The sequence below is a fragment of the Haliotis asinina genome, chromosome 14 (genome assembly GCF_037392515.1).
Source record: "Haliotis asinina isolate JCU_RB_2024 chromosome 14, JCU_Hal_asi_v2, whole genome shotgun sequence".
Taxonomy (NCBI): Eukaryota; Metazoa; Mollusca; class Gastropoda; order Lepetellida; family Haliotidae; genus Haliotis; species Haliotis asinina.
Genome location: NC_090293.1, coordinates 23,799,550 through 23,819,183, shown reverse-complemented (window position 1 = coordinate 23,819,183; position 19,634 = coordinate 23,799,550). Strand labels below are relative to the sequence as shown.

The 19,634-nt window shown below is 40.7% G+C and overlaps 1 protein-coding gene across 1 annotated transcript in view; it reads left to right on the top strand.

Annotated features, from left to right (window-relative positions):
- Positions 1–12,336: 12,336 nt before the first annotated feature.
- The window catches only part of LOC137261895 (A disintegrin and metalloproteinase with thrombospondin motifs 3-like), a 34,531-nt gene continuing 27,233 nt past the window's right edge, over positions 12,337–19,634 (top strand). Inside the window, exon 1 of the mRNA XM_067799702.1 lies at positions 12,337–13,275. Within this exon, the coding sequence (XP_067655803.1) occupies positions 13,212–13,275 (64 nt within the window). The 5' untranslated portion in view covers positions 12,337–13,211. The remainder of the gene's footprint in view (positions 13,276–19,634) is intronic.

The following is a 19,634-nucleotide window of genomic DNA, read 5'->3' as shown; positions in this document are numbered from 1 at the left end:
CACTTACTCACTTATAGCTACCCCACCGCGTCTGGTTCAACGAAGCTTAATCGCGGAAGAAATGGCTTGGACAGCCAGTCGGACTGAAAGGAATCACTTTTAATTTTTTATTTGTTAATTTGAAAACAGGTTCACATTTATTTTGTTTTAGTTTTACACGCCTTGCTGCGATACCGTCGATGTACATACCCGTAAAGACACGGGTCAGGGCACGGGTCAGTGCACGGGTCAGGGTTGTTTGTTCAGCAGACAACGATGGTCATAAGGGAACGGTGGTCAAACTTACTGACTTTGTGACGCCTGCCATCATATCCCAACTGTGCAGGTCGATGCTTATGCTGATGGGATGCTCCCTGGAATGGCAGGTACAGACTCCATTATTTAGACCACCACCATGGAATGGTGGAATGACTGGAATATTGCTGATTGGGGCCTTGAACATCAAACGGTCATGTTGAAGACATGCATATTGAAACCATATCGAATTTCGTTTAGGCGATAAACATCATTGGTCAATTTCGGGGTTTTGCTGAGTAATTGAAGCACGAGAATTTATTTGATTGCAAAGGAAATATTCCCGTGCTTCAAATACCCGGAAATTGGAGGACACATGATGATTATCGACATCGTAAACACAAAAGTAAACCAAAAGATTTAGTCCCATGTCTGGCAGTGAAATTATCACACCTCTTAACCAGTCCTGGGAGATGTCCCATTTCTGGAAGTACGAATTCCGTGAGTCCCATTTCTAGCAGTATGCTGTTGACACCTCTTAACTGCTAGAATATTGCTATGAGTGGTTTAAAATTAAACTCACTGTCTTCACAGTCTGAACAAGATGTACTACACAGCCACCGGATCCCGAATATCGGATGTCTTTTATGAAATTGTGTGCCTAGTCTACACTACAAGGATTAATGATCTCCAATGGCTTTTGTTCGGTAAATACATGTATGTTGAATTACATAGCTCGATATTTTCATTGCTTTGTCAGGAAAATACATTTATCAAGTTGCACATCGTCACCAAACGGTTTACTCTACGCATATGACGTAATGTACATCCGGGTCCTTTTCCGCAGGCAATCAGCATGACAAATAAGCTAACGGAATAAGTCAAACAACTGTCTGATTTTTTACAGCTCCAACATATATTGCCAATGCTATTTATCATGTTAAACAAAGCAGGATTCATCATGTGTCGCGCTGACCTGACTCAGTATTTACACTCTCAAGGGCGATGGGTTTGATACGGATTTGACATCTCGCGTGGTATCCGACAATGAGCTGCCTGTATGTGGCGCGTTGTCGCTCTGAGGATGACACCACATCAACACATGTAGTACATGGATAGCAAATAGAACATGACCCATTGTATTGAATAGTGTTCACGGTGGCAGAGAAATAGGACTTAGGTTCTGTCCAAGACTTTACAAAAAGTTCTCACATTAATGGTTGTGTAAGTAGCGTCACCAAGCATCTAGCAGTCTGATGACATGTGACACATGCAATTTATAAGTTATTTTGAAAAATGTAATGACGGGGTGACATTTAAAAAATAAATTTTTAAAACTTTATGATACTTCTTCTCTCCCAGCCCTTGTCATTCAGGTGCCATATTTTTGAGCGCGACATTACAGAACAAACCAAACAATGAACGAGGTGTTGCTGAAACGGTGTTAAAAACACACTTGGTAAAATACAATCACTACATTTTGTTTGTTACCTGAAGTGGTATTACTGCCTTTATCACAACATCCATTGTGTAAAGCATATGACAGGTGAATGAAACAATAATGTTTGGCTAAGGCCTTGATTAATAAAACAGTCTATGCATATTTTCGCATATCGAAGTAATATTCCAGCTAATATATCCGATGTAGAAAACGAGACTGTAATTTGTGTATTGTTCACTGGGGAAAGGAACCCGGGCATTCGGGTTAACTTTAATGCTTAACCAGCAAGCTACTTCATCGCTTTTTTAAAGTAAGTCCTATAAACGCCACAAGTAAGACCTCTTGTTTGTCGGTTGGTACGCCCTCTTTGGAAGTATAAGGGCAATGCTTCATTGGTATTCCCGCCAGTGACCAATATCATGAGCATCATTCGACGGAAATGGGATATATATATATGACATATATATTCAACAAGTGAACGTCCCCGGGTAGTCAGCCGATCCCGTTATTTTAGTCTTGTAAGTCACAGCGAGCCGCAACAGTAAGATGGCCAAGAAGGTGCAGTTCTGTTGTCAGTGACACTGACTGCGTTGGTGTAATTTCCCACTCAAACGATCACGTAGTTGCGTACCGTTCACGTTATCTGGTAAGCTTGACAAAGCACCGTGACTACGTGTCCCAGTCCACCCAGTTGTGAATGAGTACCTCTTAACGATGAGAAAGCGACAAAAAGCTCGGGGCACCGAGGATTGTATACTCCCAAGGGAGTTGAAATTGATAATACGATGTGCCGTTGTGATTGACATCCAAGGATCGAAGAAAAAAATACTAGCGCCTTGAGCAAGCACTAGTAGCATGGATTATAGTGTGCGCTATATAAATATCCTATAGTGAAATAACGAAAAGGGACTGGTCATGCCATAAACTCTTACGTGTATGAGTGAGTGTTGTTTTACAAGCAGCCAATCTTAGCTGTGTATTACCGCTACGTATTACGTATTAGCCAGGTGGGTTAGTGGCAGAAGGTACGTCATATATCAAACCCATATTAGTCGAATCTCAAGATAAGCATTGCGTTATGGAAATATACAAACGAAGCCAACATATTGTTAATACTTATAGCAGTGGAATGTGTTTTTACTGAAAATCCCTAACAACCCCGGATTTCCTCTGTATATATTTCGGAAATACTTGAAATACTTTAAATTGACCTTTTTCTTAAAGCTAGTTAACCAGTTTGTTAGTGTTGTAATTTTTCAACTTTTATTCATTATTGAGTTTTTAAGGTAATTCTGCTATTTCCACTCTATGTTTGCTTTCCATGCAATCGATTAACAACTAAATAAAGAACACTTAAAGCAAACATCAACAAATGGGAATTCATGATCAGTCCATAGATAAAGTTATTTTAGGTAATTCTTCTATTTTGTCTTTATGTTTCCCTTCCATGCAATCGATTGTCAATCAAACAAAGCACACCGAAAGAAAAACAATTAGGTGAAAGAATTCAGTCTGGGGTAAATATCCGCTTTTCAACATTTCGACGAGAGTGGAGATATTTCACGAAAGACATTCGTGATACCAATAATTAAAACAACGGAATATGTTGCACCAAATTGCAGTTTTATAAAACATAATGTATTTACGATATGATATGACATGACACTTCCAGAAAAAAATATCACACAATGCATGTTTCGTTCTGTCCATGTTGAGCTTTTGTCTCTGACACGCCAAATATTTTTGGGATGTAGAAAAAAGCTTCTTGCAAGGATTACACCAGATGAGTCAGGGAGTAAAACTAAACAGGGGCCATCACACACTTGTTGACGGCATGCTCTTAAAACATGGCACAAATACCTGACGCATTGGATTACAGAATGTGTGCTTTGTGAAAGACATGGTACGACAATGCTAAATGATGGATCAAATCTCTACACATATTTTAATCTGAATGTACACGTTTTGTGCGTTTCTGTCAGTTTCTACAAATCTTACATTTTCCACTGAAAACATTTTCTGCGTGAAAACAGCGCATTGCATGTCCTCTGCGAGTATGAAATGGAAGCCAGTCACGGACAGACGTGTACGTGGTGTTTCTGTCTAGCAATGGATTATCTGTCTCGCAGTAAGTTGAAAGAGATAATTTTGAAAACAGAAACAAATTCTCGGGTTCAGGTTAAATTTGAGAGTGAATGGTTTTACGCCGCTTTGAACAATATCCCAGCAATACCACGGCGGTAGACACCAGATATGGGCTTCACACATTAAACCTATGTGTGGTTTTCGGCGTTATGGGCGAACGCTATACCCGCTAGCTTAACCAACCGGACAAGCTGAAATCTGAGTATTTGTGAATCAACATATACTACTCAAATGAAGTTAAAGAACATACGATTCTTTCATATCTCTATTCCACGGGGGCAGATTACCTACGGCCTAAATATGAGAGATCAACTGTAGTAGAATGAAACAGTCGGGTGGGATTGAATTTCTTTTGTGTAGTATACAGTATATGTTAGTATATAATTACCAGAGTTGTCATCGAATACTTAAAGTTAATTATAATTCGTCTCTTTTCACAGTATTTTCATAAAATTTAAATCGAATAATAGAAAATAGAGTTTGCAGCTTCGAGGAGAACGATGTGTGTTTAGTTATTGGAGGAACGAAGACGAGGAGGTTGCTTTCAGCAATATTCCAGCAACATCACGGCGGAGGACACATGTGAGGGAATCGAACCCAGGTCTTTCGCCTGTCGGATGGACACTTTACCCCACCAACCCTAAATATTTACACAATGCCACAACAACCAACTATTAAATATAACGTCAGGCAAAAGATAGCCTACACTTAAACATTGGGTAAAGCTAATTAACAATCACAAAAGTACAATTCCAGACTTCAAAACAGAAAAAAAACAGAAATAGGGGAGGAAAAACAAATGTTTACAAAACCTTACTAGGGTAAAAATAGTAGACGAAAACTGTAAACGTAAAGTCTCAATACACAACAATGATACCAACACCGATTATTTCACTAGCCTAGTTTTTAAATCCCAGAATTTATTACAGTGTCAAATGTGTGTGTGCTTTATGAAGACAGAAAAAAACCACACGATCGACTGTCATTAATTTGGACGATGATTCAAACGACTGCCTCTCTGCTCATTGTGAGCGTATCGCCATTTGCCTCCATTCACCGGCGGTGTAAACAAGCGCCTCACATCCTATTGGCTATTCCTCTCTCGCAAAGGTAACCCTTTACCTTGTTATTGATAATTCCTAAAATTCAATTTCAATCTACTTTCACCAAACTGTGAAATAGAAAAAAAACTTGTTTCAAGGCAAAATGTCAACCATCCAACGACATGTTCGTCATCGGCAGGATACTTCTGTCAGACTTGTGTGAAAAGTCTACAAGGCTTCTGGCTAAATAATCACTTCTTGAGTAAATTTACCCACGAGTTATCGTGAGGCAAACTTTAGGAGACCTCACACTTAAACATCGCTAGTAATCCCCCATAAAACTACCATTTTAGCCGAGCCAGACGTGAGGAGGCCTTGATCTTTTTGTTTCCCGACACGATTTCTTAATTTCCTTTGAGGGAGTTTTGTGATATTGAGTTTGAATGACCTGGTCAAGTCGCACAGGATGCATATGGTTTGCTGATTTGCTCCCGTTAGCAATTGTGCAGATGTCCACTGACTGTTTTATAATGTTTGTAACTCAAGGTTTTGGTTTTGCGGTGCAGACTTTGTTAAAGGTTGTACCCCCTGTTGGTCACATGAATCTGCCTCCCTGTGATTACATACCATACGTGCACATACATCTGCCTACCTCTGTGATTAACAGCCTATATTTACCCATCTGCCTACCTCTGTGATCTCCAGCCTTTATATATCTAATAGTTAATTGCGCTTAACAGGCAGCGAGTTGAAAATGTATTGGATAGTTCGATAGTTTCCTATGATCGGGATAGTAATGTTTGTAGCGCTGTGAGCATGTAATGCGCCATATAATCGAACTATTACTATTATTAACTATCTGCCCACCTCTGTGATTACCAACATATACTTTCCTCTCTGCCTACCTCTGTGATTACATACCTACATTTGCCTATCTGCCTACCTCCGTGATTACCACCCTATACTTTCCTATCTGCCTACCTCTGTGATTACCACCCTATACTTTCCTATCTGTCCACCTCTGTGATTACCACCCTATATTTTCCTACCTGCCTAAGTCTGTGATTTCATACCTACATTTGCCTATCTGCCTAACTCTGTAATTACATACCTACATTTACCTATCCACTCACCTTTGGAATTGAAAAATTGGATTTTCCTGTCTGTCTAATTTGTTTATCTGACACCCTCTGTGGCACCCTCGAACCTTCATTTATCCAGTGCGTAAAGTTATTTACCTGGTACTCTCTGTGAGTACGTACATACGTTTGTCTGTTTGTCTAATACGTGCACATGTTTATCTGAAAACCTCTTTGATTACGTACCCGCATTACGTGTCTAATACGTGCAGTTGTCTTTCTGCCCACCTCTGTGAATATATACGTAATGTACACCCTGACTCCTTACACCGAAGTTCCAGGTTTGGTTCGCCACATGGGTACACACTCTGAAACCTGTTCCTCGGGGGTGCTGCGTGTGAAGCTAATTTCTCGTGTCACCCGCCATGATAATGTTAGACTATTGCTAAAAGTGGCGTAAAGCTGAACTCACTCCCTCCTTCGCCATTTCTCTTGTCCTCAGTCGTGAAATTCATGGGAAATTACTTAATATTCACTCACACACTCAAATCCTAATCCAAATACTCGCAAAGTTTACAACTCATAAGCAAGGAATCTGAATATGACGAACGAGATTGAAGGAGAATGAAAAACTAGGATCAAGAAATAAAGAGTAGTTCAGTCTTTGATATCAATACCGTGTTAACATTTTTTATATCAATACCGTGTTATCAGTTGAGACACAACTACCTAAAGGCAGCGCTACAATCGTTGTACAGTTCCTATGATCCTCTGTTGAAATATTTCTTAAATAACACATGTCAAAAAAGTAGACATATTTCAACTCGAAGGGAACACGTTTTCTTTGGTTAGTGAATATTCTGACACTTCCTCAAAAAACCGGACAGGTTGATGGTGTTTGTAAGATCCACCCAACCATATGAGTCGATATTCCCCTCACGTCACACACACACGCATGCGCGCACGCATGCATGTATACAACCATCACCGAGGGTCACAATGTACACGGATGTCGGAAAAGTAGATGTTGGAAGACTGTGTCGAACAGTTTTTGTGGTTACAGCGTCCGCTCACCACGTCTAAGGCCTGGGTTTGATTCCCCACATGGGTAGAATTTGTGAAGCCCATTTCTAATACTCCCTGATGTTGGTAGAATGTTACAGAAAGCGGGATAAAACCACCGTTACTACTGAAGGCCAATTCTAGCCCGTATCTTGACGGGTTTCCCCACGGACCCTCCTGTACTGATGGGTTTATAGTGGATTAGGTATGGCTATGGTCTGACAGTGGACTCTACTCTGACTGTGTTGTATTTATGGGATCTGACAGATAAGTACTCAGTGAGAGATACCAACATGGGGGACAGATGTAACGTCGTGTCAAGGCACTCAAGGGTGATAAACTAGTTCTCTCTTAGTTTGTTACAATATTGTCTGTTTTACAACACTACAATCTCTTAGCAAGATTAGGTTAGGTTGAAATATTCGGTTTTCCACACAGCTGTTGAGTGGGTGAGTTTTAACTGACGCATTAGTTAAATGTTGGAAAAGCCCGGAGGTCTCCTTTGATTAAGTGAGTATGGCTGTACACCGATTTTATCAATAATTCAGCGACATCAGGGCGGAGACGCCTGAAAAGGGCCTCACATTTGGTACCCATATCGATAATCGAACTCGGGCCATCGAACGATTTAATCACTAGACTGTCCTACCGCCCCTCTGTGGGGAACCAGCGAGTACAGGTATGGTTAGTGCTGAGTAACCTGTAAACTCAGTCGGGGCCAACTTGGAGACGAACCCACACTCATTGCCTCTGGAACAGTGAATACTCACTCACTCACTCACTCACTCACTCACTCACTCACTCACTCACTCACTCACTCACTCACTCACTCACTCACTCACTCACTCACTCACTCACTCACTCACTCACTCACTCACTCACTCACTCACTCACTCACTCACTCACTCACTCACTCACTCACGTGTTTTCATTTTCTCAGTTATGAAGCAGCCCGATCCACGCGAGGATACCACCTCACATAGTGTTAAGCGACTCGTATCTCTGGGGTCGTTTCGGAGAACGAAACTTTGACTCTCATAAACGCATTAGCAATCGTCGTGTGTGAACATGACGGCAAAGTCGTGCAAGATGTCGGTGGACTGACGGGTCGTCAACGATGATGTATGCTGCAACAGCGTCAGTTTGCCATTTACAGTCCGCGAAACAGATGGAAGGAATGCACCTATGAATTTTAGAGACAGTCAAATACTTTGCGAGCAGATTTATTATGAAATAAATATGAAAAAAAAACTCCAATAAAACTGTAAGGAGAAAAACATCTCCCTTCACCAGCGTAAATGACGAGTCGTTTTTAGTTGTAGCTGAGCGAAATTTGGAAAGAGGATTGCTTTACGAGATGTATTTCATAAAAATTACGTGTCCTATCAACGGGAGGACACAGACATAGATTTTCGTTGAAACAAAAGAATTTGATAAAATGTTCTCAAAGCCCTGACTTTATCATGAAGGGCCACAACATCCCCCTTGTTCAAGTGTTCGTTCTCCGACACAGACCTGAGTTCTATACCCCTAAAGGTATCAATGTATTTGGCCCATTATAAGTTGCAACGAAAAAACATCTTCACCCACTCATTTTTCAGTTCAGTCTCAGTAAACGTAGCCCCAGTGTAATTCGATTACACTCCTAATCTGAGTCTAAAAAAAACTAGTAGGAGGTCGTGTCAGGTAACCTTTGAGCGACCTATGGCCGTCCAATGAAATGCGGGACGGCTAACGGATTTAACCAACCAGACAACGGCTACTGTTTAGGGTTCGGTGGGACTTACAAAATACTCCGGTCACTGGCAATGATCTCTCAACAGACGAAAATCCGCGTATAACACTGATATGTGACCTGCAGTATACACGCTTGGAGGTGTCTGTTGACATGGTTACAATTAGCTAATATTTCCGCTAGCTGACATCCTAAATTATTGATGGCTATGTTCAGCGACTGTTTATTCTCTGTTGTGGCCTGTTCCATATGCATTGCCCGGAAGTGATCGTAGGGAAAATAGCATTTGGAATTGTTCGGGTACAAACCTTTGCATGGGTAAAGTTCAAAAGGTATGTGCGAATGTCCACTTTCGCGATTTGGTAAGCTGTATTCTGATTGGTCGATCTCAAAGGTTATCTGTTTTCAGCATAGTTGACTTTTTGTGACCTCTCGTATGAAATATTTGACCCTTAGTAATTGAGCAGGTGGTGTTTTATGCCACTATAAGCAATATTCGCGTGATGTCACGTCGGGGAAGATTGCGCAGATATAGGCTTCGTGCATATGTTGGGAATTGAACAATGGCTGTTCGAGATGAGAGAACATTGTCACCACTGTCCCAACTCTTATAGACCACACCTGCAATACAGCTTTGTATAAGGGTATCAGTGAGTCAGTGAGTTTACTTTTACCCCGTTTTGCAATATTTCAAGAATATCACCAAGGGCGACACCGGAAATGGTTTTACACGTTGTATCCGCGTCGGGCATCGAACCCGGGTTTTCGGCGTGATGAGCAAACGCTTTGACCTCTTGGCCCCTCTCTACCCCACTGCCAGACAGCCTGTGATTGACATTTTAAGGCCTGATCAAAGCAATCGTGATACGAAGCCGTGCAATTTAATCAGTTCATCTGATTCAGTTACGGCAAAAATGCTGAAAGAACTTTTACTCTGACCTTTACCAGTCTTATGCCACCCGTGAAGATCCAGTTTAGAATTGATCTTCGATCAGTAACTCATGCTTGTCGCAAGAGGCGACTAACGGGATCGGGTGGTGAGGTTGGATGACTTGACCGACACGTCATCGTGTCCTAATTGCATAGATCGATGCTCATGCTGTTGATCACTGGATTATATACGGACCACCACCATATAGCGGGAATCTAATGTCACTAATGTTGTGAATCTGTTGAAGATTTGCATCCCTTAGGTCTTTCCACAAAACCCAGTCCCTATCCCCTGCGTGATCGCTCTGACAGAAGAACCAGACCCTTGCATGACGATGTTGGACGTTTAGTGAGCGAATGGTTTTAGCAATGACACCGTGGTGTGCATGCGTGCGCGTGTGCGTGTGTGTAGGGAGGACAGATTTTTGTGCTGCATTAAATACAAAACTATTTTTCCAGTTTTAGTAGGAGTCATCTTTGTGAGTCTTGGCTTTTCGCACTCACGGGCATCCTGCCAGTGCTATTCAGATGTGGAAACATTAGTGAGATAACGCTGGCAACCTTACAGAAAAGAGACGGTGGGGTAGCCTATTGGTTAGATCGTTCGTCACGGCTTAGATTCAACACATGGATAGAATGTGTGAATCCCATTTCTGGTGTCCCTTGAGCATCCTCAATGATCTCCACGGTATGCGTTCCAATAAATCTCCACTAGTATACGCTGGAGAATATCGAGGATCTGCGTGGTAAATCTATTATCATTCTTACTCGCCCAACTCTTACAGAAACTCCCTCCAGTTACATTCTGACTGCCAGTCAGTGAATGTTCACATCCCATTCATCAGCCCACACTACCCTCCAGTCCATCTCGGACTTGATGGGTAGCCAAGTGGTAGCTCGTCACGCTGAAGACCCGGGTTCGAGTCCACACATGGGTACAATGTGTGGAGCCCAATCCACCGCCGTGATATTGCCGGAATATTGCTAAAAGCGGCGTAAAACTAAACTCACTCACTCCAACTTCCACGCATCTCACAGAAGGATAAAACTATGATCACGAAACAACCCGCGACATGAAGTTATCTCCCTCTACTGCCGCCTTACATAGTAAATGCAAATACCTATGAACACAGAAAAAAGCTTTGAAAAAATGAATTTGATAAACGCCTGCAATAATTCAATAATATAAGCAGCGATACGACAACAAATTAAAACTGTCATTTTCAGGAAGCACAGATTTAAACCCAGTAGGCTTCCATGGCATTAGGAGTGGTGGGGTAGGTCAGTGGTTAAAGCATTCGCTGGTCACGCCGAAGAACAGGTTCGATTCCCCACATGGGTACAATGTATGACATTTGAAACTCATTTCTGGTGTGTCCCGCCATGATACCAGCAGAATATTGCTCAAAGCGGCCTAAAACCATTCTCACTCACACATGATACAACCTTGAAGAAAAACATGAATTTGCTTTGTTACAAAGTGTTAAGTTATTATTTTTCCGGAAAGGGTTCTTTGTGTATGAGGCTAATATTTTTTTCATCGAAACAGAAGTGTTTTCACGGATTGGAGACATCAGTCCCGGGTCCGTGTTCGTGTGTATTTGTGCTTTGAAGGCTCATTCAACATGTCAGGAAAGAAATTTCAATGCCAGTAGTAAATATTATTTATTTTTTCACTTGTTATGAAGACCCCTATCTAATTCTGTCAAGTTCAACACAAGCGTGGGCCGTCCATCGGTATACCGCTTTAAGCGAGCAAACATTAAAACAAAAAACATCCCTAAGCTTGAAGAACAGGCGATGCTCTTGTTGAGAGCTAACACAGTGATGGGTTTTGAATTCGCTGCGACACTGTCATAAATAAACTCTTGCATATTTCTCGATGACAGGACCCAGTTCATTTCTATCGACTGTTTACTCTCGGCATCGTGCTGTTTACATTTTAAGCGTGCAACTGGGAGAAATCGCCACTTTAGATACACACGGCGCGTGATTGACACGTGTCACGTGACTTTCGGCTAGCAGATGATTGGTAGAAGAAGGCTGATTGACAGGTGGAGTCAACGACATCACGAGGTCTTAATAATCTCCAGACTCGGCCTCTCAGAGATGATTTATCACCCTGAGAACGACTAGGGTTAGTAGTGCTTTTAAGCACCAAGCTTTTCATTTAGAGACCTTATTAACGCTTGTATGAGGGGTGTATCTGATATCACTGCCAAAAGATATATACTCATATGGTTTTGCATTTAATACATTTAATTTATATATTTATGACATAATTTGATCAATTCAGCCAACCTTCGACCGATCACATTTTAAAATATTTTCATAGTTTTTTCATTTGTTGTACTAAAACTCCACGCATCATTCAGCCTCCAGTGAAGCAATCGATATTTGCATTAGGAAATCAATAATTACTCAACAGGTGCCTTCAGTATGTTTAAAATTATTTTCATAAGATTGAGATTGTTTTAAACGTATTAGTACCACCGTTTTTTTGTGAATGGAATATATGGATAGTACGATTCTGAAAAAGTGTTGCATTCTTTACAGAGACCCTGCCGGAAGACTCAGGAAAAAAAACCCCGCCCGTCAAGAGATCACCTGACATTCTGAACTGGACACGAGTAAAAGCATCCAAGCAACACCAAGTGACGGGCACCTGAAACCTCTAAAGTTATGTGTGTTTGACTGACGTACGACAAAGCCCGTCCCAGGCGGCAAGATCACGTGGGCCTGGAGAATATGATTGAGTGATATAGACGTGGAAAGAGTGACATCATAATTCGCAAACATCTCACTTTTGCGACTGACGGTATAAGTTATGTATGTGCTGTTATCCAAGCGTGAAAAAATCTGCTAATTCACTGCAGCGGTCGAGCTGGATTCATGTGATGAAGGATGTGATGATGTGATGTAGCATAAGATTTATTACCCGTGACTACGGCTTTCTGACGGTGTCTATGTTGTTGACGACCACGTGTGATGTAGGAGGCGAGGCTGTACATATATTTGGTCCCACAAACACTGAATATTTCCCGCATATATCACACGAAATGACCCAAAGCACAGTTTCTTCGGTGTAACGGAATATGGTGTGATTGTTAGATCAAGTACGGTTAGGTTTGTCTGAATCTTCTCAAGGCTTACTGACCTCGTCTCACAGTTAATGAAGAGCTTCAATAATCGGTGATGAAGAAACTGTAGAATATCAACGCATTTCATGCCAAGGAAATAATTAATCGTCAAGATTGATCTACATCTTTGGTTGACAAACTGACAACATGGGAAATCGTGCGGACGTTTCTCTTTGATGTCTTGGAGTTTTGAACAAAAATTGTCGTAATTTTAACCGTGAGACCGTTATACGATTCAAACCTACATAAATATCTCAAAAGACGAAGTGTATCCCACCGTGATTCGAGAAAAGATATGATTTACGGTGAACGGTGTACATAAAACATCTCCACTGGAACGTGTTAACCTGTTTCCTGATAGAGCAACCCTGTTCTACCTGTATTGATTGCAAACTCGGCGAGATGAAAGTTTTCACCTGGATTCTTTTGTTGATACACCAAGTGTGCAGCGTTCGCCTGGGAAAAGGTAGGTTGTGTCACCAACATATTTGTCGAGGTGATGCCATATTATAACACCGGAACCTGTTTATACTTTTGAAAATATGCAAGAGTTTGGCAATTCATAGACATGGGTGTTCCTGCTTGCGGACTGTTTGAACATACATGTATGTCAAAAACTCGACGCCATGACATGACAAGAAAATGATAGTTTTGTACCTTCTCCAGAATAAAAAAAAAAAAAGAAAAGAAAAGAAAAGAAAAGAATAAAAGAACGATGTTACCACATATGTGACAAAACAGATGTGTTCGAAACATATATTATGATATCAACGAAATGATTGATATCTTTCCTCGGTCTCTCTGACATGTGAAGTTAACGTTCTGGTGCACTGACACTCTCACTTTGTCTGCACTTGAGGAGTTTGATGTCCATGAGCAATGGTAGGAACGGGATGAATCGAACTGTCCCTCGGCCCATTTTATATTTTAATTTGAGTGGTTAGAAAAAAAACTAAACGGGATCGAGTGGTCAGGTTCGCCGACTTGGTTAATATACATCATCGAATCCCCACAAGAGCGAACGACGCTCGTGAACTCAGTCACTAGATTGTTTGGTTCAGATTGGACTGTTCGTAGGCCACCACAACTCGGATGTGGTTGAGGATTACTTTAAAAAGGAAACAAACATATATTAAAATCGTATGGATATGTATTAAGACACATTCTGACTGCATATACCATAGCTCCTTGTGATAGATTTCCTGTTTAACAATTACGGACAACCGTAAATTTCAAAGTTGCCTGGCGGGTTGAAAGGTCGCGATGTGTAAACACAGCAATCTGTAAACATGGTTTTCCTGAAGGAGTTTTGACTGAGCACGTTGTTCATGCTGTGACAGGGAGGAGGGATGGGTATAGTGACAGTAACATTCTTACACTGTACACTGCTAAGGGGAACTGGCGCTGACGAGTGCGTTGTGGAATTGTACGAATGCCTGTTGGGGTCAAAACCGTAGCTGAACACGTTTTGTCAAAACTAACAGATTTGAGACAAGAAAATTGTCTTTGGGGTGATTGAGTTTAGTTTTACGCCTCCTTATGCAGATTCACGGAATATCACTACGGGAGCATCTGAGAAGTGACCTTCACACATCGAACCAGTGTGGGGAATCGAACCCGGGTCCTTACTCACTTAGTTACCCCACTGTCCTAGTTATCGAGTCTTATAACAAGAGACCCGTGAAGGTCCCGGGATAGAATAGGCCTTCAGCAACCCATGCTTGCCATAAAAGACGACTGTGCTTGTCGTAAGAGGCGACTAGCGGGATCGGGTGGTCAGGCTCGCTGACTTGGTTGACACATTTCATCGGTTCCCAATGGCGCAGATGGATGCTCATGTTGTTGATCACTGTATTGTCTGGTCCAGACTCAAATATTTACAGACCGCCGCCATATAGCTGGAATATTGCTGAGTGCGACGTAAAACTAAACTCACTCACTCCCTATAACAAGAATAAGGTCTCTATGAAGTGGTATTAATAAGCGTAGATGTTGCTTGAAACTACAGTTGAGAAAACGTATGAGGATGAAGACAGGAGCCAAGGATTCATGACAATTTATTTGAGAAGATAGTTCATGATTCATAAGTGCAATAAACAGTATATGTTCAGTTACTGTGGTTAGATAATAATTAAAGTTGTTTACTGTTTAATGCGAAACGTTGTAGATCGTGAAAACAGACAGTAGACATGCATTGTATTAACGAACAGCAGGTATTGAGTAATTTTCAGTACAGGCAAATCTTTTTGTTTTATATTTGTACTTGGCACTAACTGTTGATGTGTCAAACACCGCTGATATGAGAAAAACTTCAAAAGAAGAATTTTAGTCTCACAACCGTGTTATTAACACGAACAAACGCAAGTTAACAACAGCTACGATATGAAGTATTTGAAGTGATTATCTTCAAGGCATTCACAATGGCTTCTCTTCCCTCGGGTAAAATAATAGCCAGTGCTTGAATTTGGGGGAAGGTCATTGAACCGTTTGGGCATTATAGAAGTTGATGGACAATAGAAAAGTATAATACTTTCTGGAGAACAACTTCTTCATTTCTATGATGCGACGTTTCGGTATAGCTTCCTATACCGCAATCAAGCAAGAGTGCCGAAACGTCGCATCATATAGATGTATGTTGCAAGTATGTTTACAGGTGTATCAACGTGGTTAATGACGTATTTTAATCACAGCAACTGACGCTTGTAAATATTGTCTTTGCAGCTGAGAATGCATCGTATGTTAAAGGAAATTCTACCTACCCAATTGCTAAGACAGTGACGAGATTGTTGCATCAAGACACAAGCAACTCGTTCTTTATTTTATTTTATTCGGAATATTGGTTTCAACTGAGGTCTCCTTTTTTGTAATAAAATTCAAGGACATGTTTCACTGACATGTTCTTATATGTTTCGCATTCTTCTTGCAGACGAATATTGTTTGTCGTTAAATTACATGAAAGAAACAACAAATGACAGAGTAAACATACCTAAAAACAAATACTGATATCAGACCAGGACACGGTCGAAACATCCCTGAGCTTTTCCAGAGTGCGTGAGTGAGTTTTACGCCGCACTCAGCAATATTCCAGCTATCTATATGCGGTCTGTAAATAATCGAGTCTGGACCAGACAATCCAGTGATCAACATCATGATCATCGATCTGCGCCACTGGGAACCGATGACATGTGTCAACCAAGTCAGCGAGCCTGACCGTCCCATCCCGTCAGTCGTCTCTTACGACAAGCATAGTCACCTTTTAAGGCAGCTTTTTAAGAGACTGTGTAAGGTAAAGCTTATGGAATTTGTCCCGTGACTTTGGATTCTCACAAAGGTGCCTGTCATCCATACTAATGTATAGTGTAGCTGAAATTTGTTAATCTTCTCAAAAAGGGTGAGGTTCTTTTTAAGCTTTTCCAGTTAAATGCTTGCAATTATAGTGTTACAGGGATAACCGAAGTAACGTTTACCACACTGGTCAGGTTTGGGGTTGACAAACCATAAATCATTACCACAGCAATCATCAGTCATAGCATCCAGGCATGTCCAAGGGAGGTTACTCTGAAAATCGATTTGCAGCGTCATTGGCGATTAACAATGTATGTGTTCAGGAATCCGTAAAAACTCGTTTCATGGGTTTACACATGCTAAAGATAATAACATCATCGTGTCGTGATAAAAAAAAATCTTAACTAAAATTTCAGTTTTCGAACGGAGGACGGCTCAAGCCCACGACAACAAGTGTCAACCATATGCTGTCTCTCATTCAGTTTTCATTGTTCTCGCGAAACGGCTGTTCATATAGAAGCATCAAATAAATAACTTATTTTTATTAATCCACTCAGGATGTCTAAATAGTAAATCAAATCTTCTACCAGAATTACCTCAGATATTTTCTTTGCTTTGTATTGATAAAGTGTTCCTGAACATACTTTGGATAATCGATCTGTTGACATCAAACACTTTCCTCTTCACAACTAAATGTCAAACCCGGAAAATCTGATTGATCGGCACGCTTTAAATATTTCTTAATACTCGACATTCGAAGTATCACTTTCTCTTGTTAAACATTCAAACCAAAAATTTTAGCAATGACAAAAAGATTCATGCATTTGCAGAAACAAATCCTCAGTGAATATTAAACCATACATTGTTGGATTTTAAAGGCCGCTTGAAGAAATGAAATTCGTTTTTTTTGTAAAATGACTGTTTAGATAGCGGATGTTCAGGTGTTGCAAATGTTGTTCTGGTGACGTTATTTAAATGAATGTGGAATTGAACGATGATCCTAACAATGTTAACAAAGAAATTACGTATTTGGAACGGTCAGAGTTTGCGCAGGTGTGCATTAGAATTGACATGAAAATGAAGGTCATTGTCAGTTATACCTCATGCAAGGGGGATACTAAGATAACGCATGCTGCTCGTGCATGTCATGATATTTTCACGTCACATGTGACGCCAAGCTGCAACCAGATCACTCCTGTGCCGCACGTGGATTTCATGAAACGACCATGTATTTGCGCAAAGTGTTTCCGTTAAAGATCGAAGAATATTGGTATTCAGAATTAAAGACGGTGTTTCATTCATATGGCACCTGTAACAGATCAACATATATTTACACAGAAATATGCAAAGTGTATCAGCAGTTTGGCTATGTAATAGCATTGTTGGACATACATTGTCAGAGATTGTCTGGTCAAAAGTAGATTATTTTCAAACCACCACTATATAGCTAGAATGTTGCCGAGTGCGTATAATACCAACACATCCATGTTATATTGTAAGAGAACGCAGTTTGTAGAGTAAATATATGGTGAGTACAATATCAACATTCTGGTACAAAAATAGTTAAATAAAATTGTGAGTTATTTTTTTTTATAAATACTGTGGCTACATTAAGATAATTTGGGTATTTCTTGTATGTACACATGTATATGTGGGGTTACAGTTTAACCACATCAAATATAACTTTGTCAAATGACGAGGGCACTGGTCCTGGTTATTTGAACTGAATACAAACAGCATGGTCGTTTACTTCGTTACACAAGCAACGCCAACACCTGTGAACACACACACACACACATATTTATGAAATAGAGATTTCTTGGGCCAAATGTTATCGATACAAAGTTCGGATTTATTAGCTGTCCTGATAGTTTCCAACATACCTCAGTATAAAAAAGCAAATATATAGAAATCTATGTTCAAAACAGTAGAATCAGCTGGGACCTGAGCTGATATGAACTTCAAAGTGTCAAGTTTTCATCTAAACGGTGCAGCTTTCTGTGGTGTCAGTTCTGACGTTTGTTATAGACTTAGGGACGATAAGGTAGCCCGGTGGCTAAAATGTTCGCTCGTCATGAAGAACGCACTTGTTCGAGAGATCCCTGAAGCCCATTCTGGTGTCCCCCATTGTGATACTGCTGAAATACGCATTGCTTTAAGTTTCACTTGTTTCCTGAAGGATCCTCACAAACAGGAATGCTTGTCGTAAGAGGCGACTAACGAGATCAGGTGGTCAGAATAGCTGACTTGGTTGACACATGTCATCGGTTCCCAGTTGTGCAGATCGATGCTCATGTTGTTGATCACTGGATTGTCTGGTCCAGGCTCGATTATTTACAAACCGCCGCCATATAGCTGGAATATTGCTAAGTGCGGCGTAAAACTAAACTCACTCACTGACAACAGAATAGCTATGCGTGAAGCCCATGCTGTGATGTGGCTGGAGTATTGATCAAAGCTATATATTGAGCTTTTATTATACATTTTAGCTGTAATGCAGACATACATGTACTACAATGCACCTATTGTTTGAAACATGATTCAAACTGTACTTGATTTCCTTCGGAGTCTAGATAGTCAGACGCATTGCAATTCAGATTGATTTATTCCCTGAATAATGTCCCTCCAAGCAACAGAATAAAGACAAATTGCGCCTTCATATTGTCATTTATCACAGTTTTGTAAGTAAAACATGAATATTTCGGTCTGACATACAGCCCCGTTTGAAATATGTTCTACCCCTTGGAGTTTCGAGGTCACAATGACCTGGCTGACGCTAGGCATTAAACAATGGCTACGTGTCTGAGTGGGCGGTGAGGTAGCCCAGTGGTTAAAGTGTTCGCTCATTACAACCATACTTGATTCCCCACGATGTATGTACATGTAAATGGCGTAGGTTGAGGTTGAGTCTACTGTTATTAAAATGACGCTTACCATCTAGCATTGGCGGTCCCAGCACAGGAACCGTTTGTCAGTGTCCCTGCGATATAGGTTGTTGCTCACTGTGACGCTAAACAACATACAGTGCTCTAAATTCGGTTTATGTGTAAGTCGAGCTCATAACTTGTGTAACCACATAAAGTAAACCCAAAGCAACGTGCTTTCGATTTTATTGTGTGGATGTACGACTGACAACATTAGCGCTATAAATAAGGGAAAATAGGTAGCGACTTGAAAAGAGAGTGGTTTCCACATTCTCGTTTGTCCAGCAGAACGTCATACGACCGTGTTCATCAACGAAATGTTCGAATCATTTGCCATCTTCGCTTCTATGTTAGACTTCGCCGTGATGTTGCTGGAATATTGCTAAAAGCGGCGTAAAACTAAAGCCACTCACTCACGCTCTGCACATGTAACACTACAGGTTTTCGTTCTTTGTTGGTTTAGATTTGTCATCTGATTATTCCTCGATTGTCAGTTTAGCCAGATAGTAAATTGATTTGAGACTTAATTTGAAATCATAATTAATAGAATTACACTGACAAAACAAATGGGTGTTCCATAATTTGTTCCATGTATAGAACATTCAAATGCTTCGTC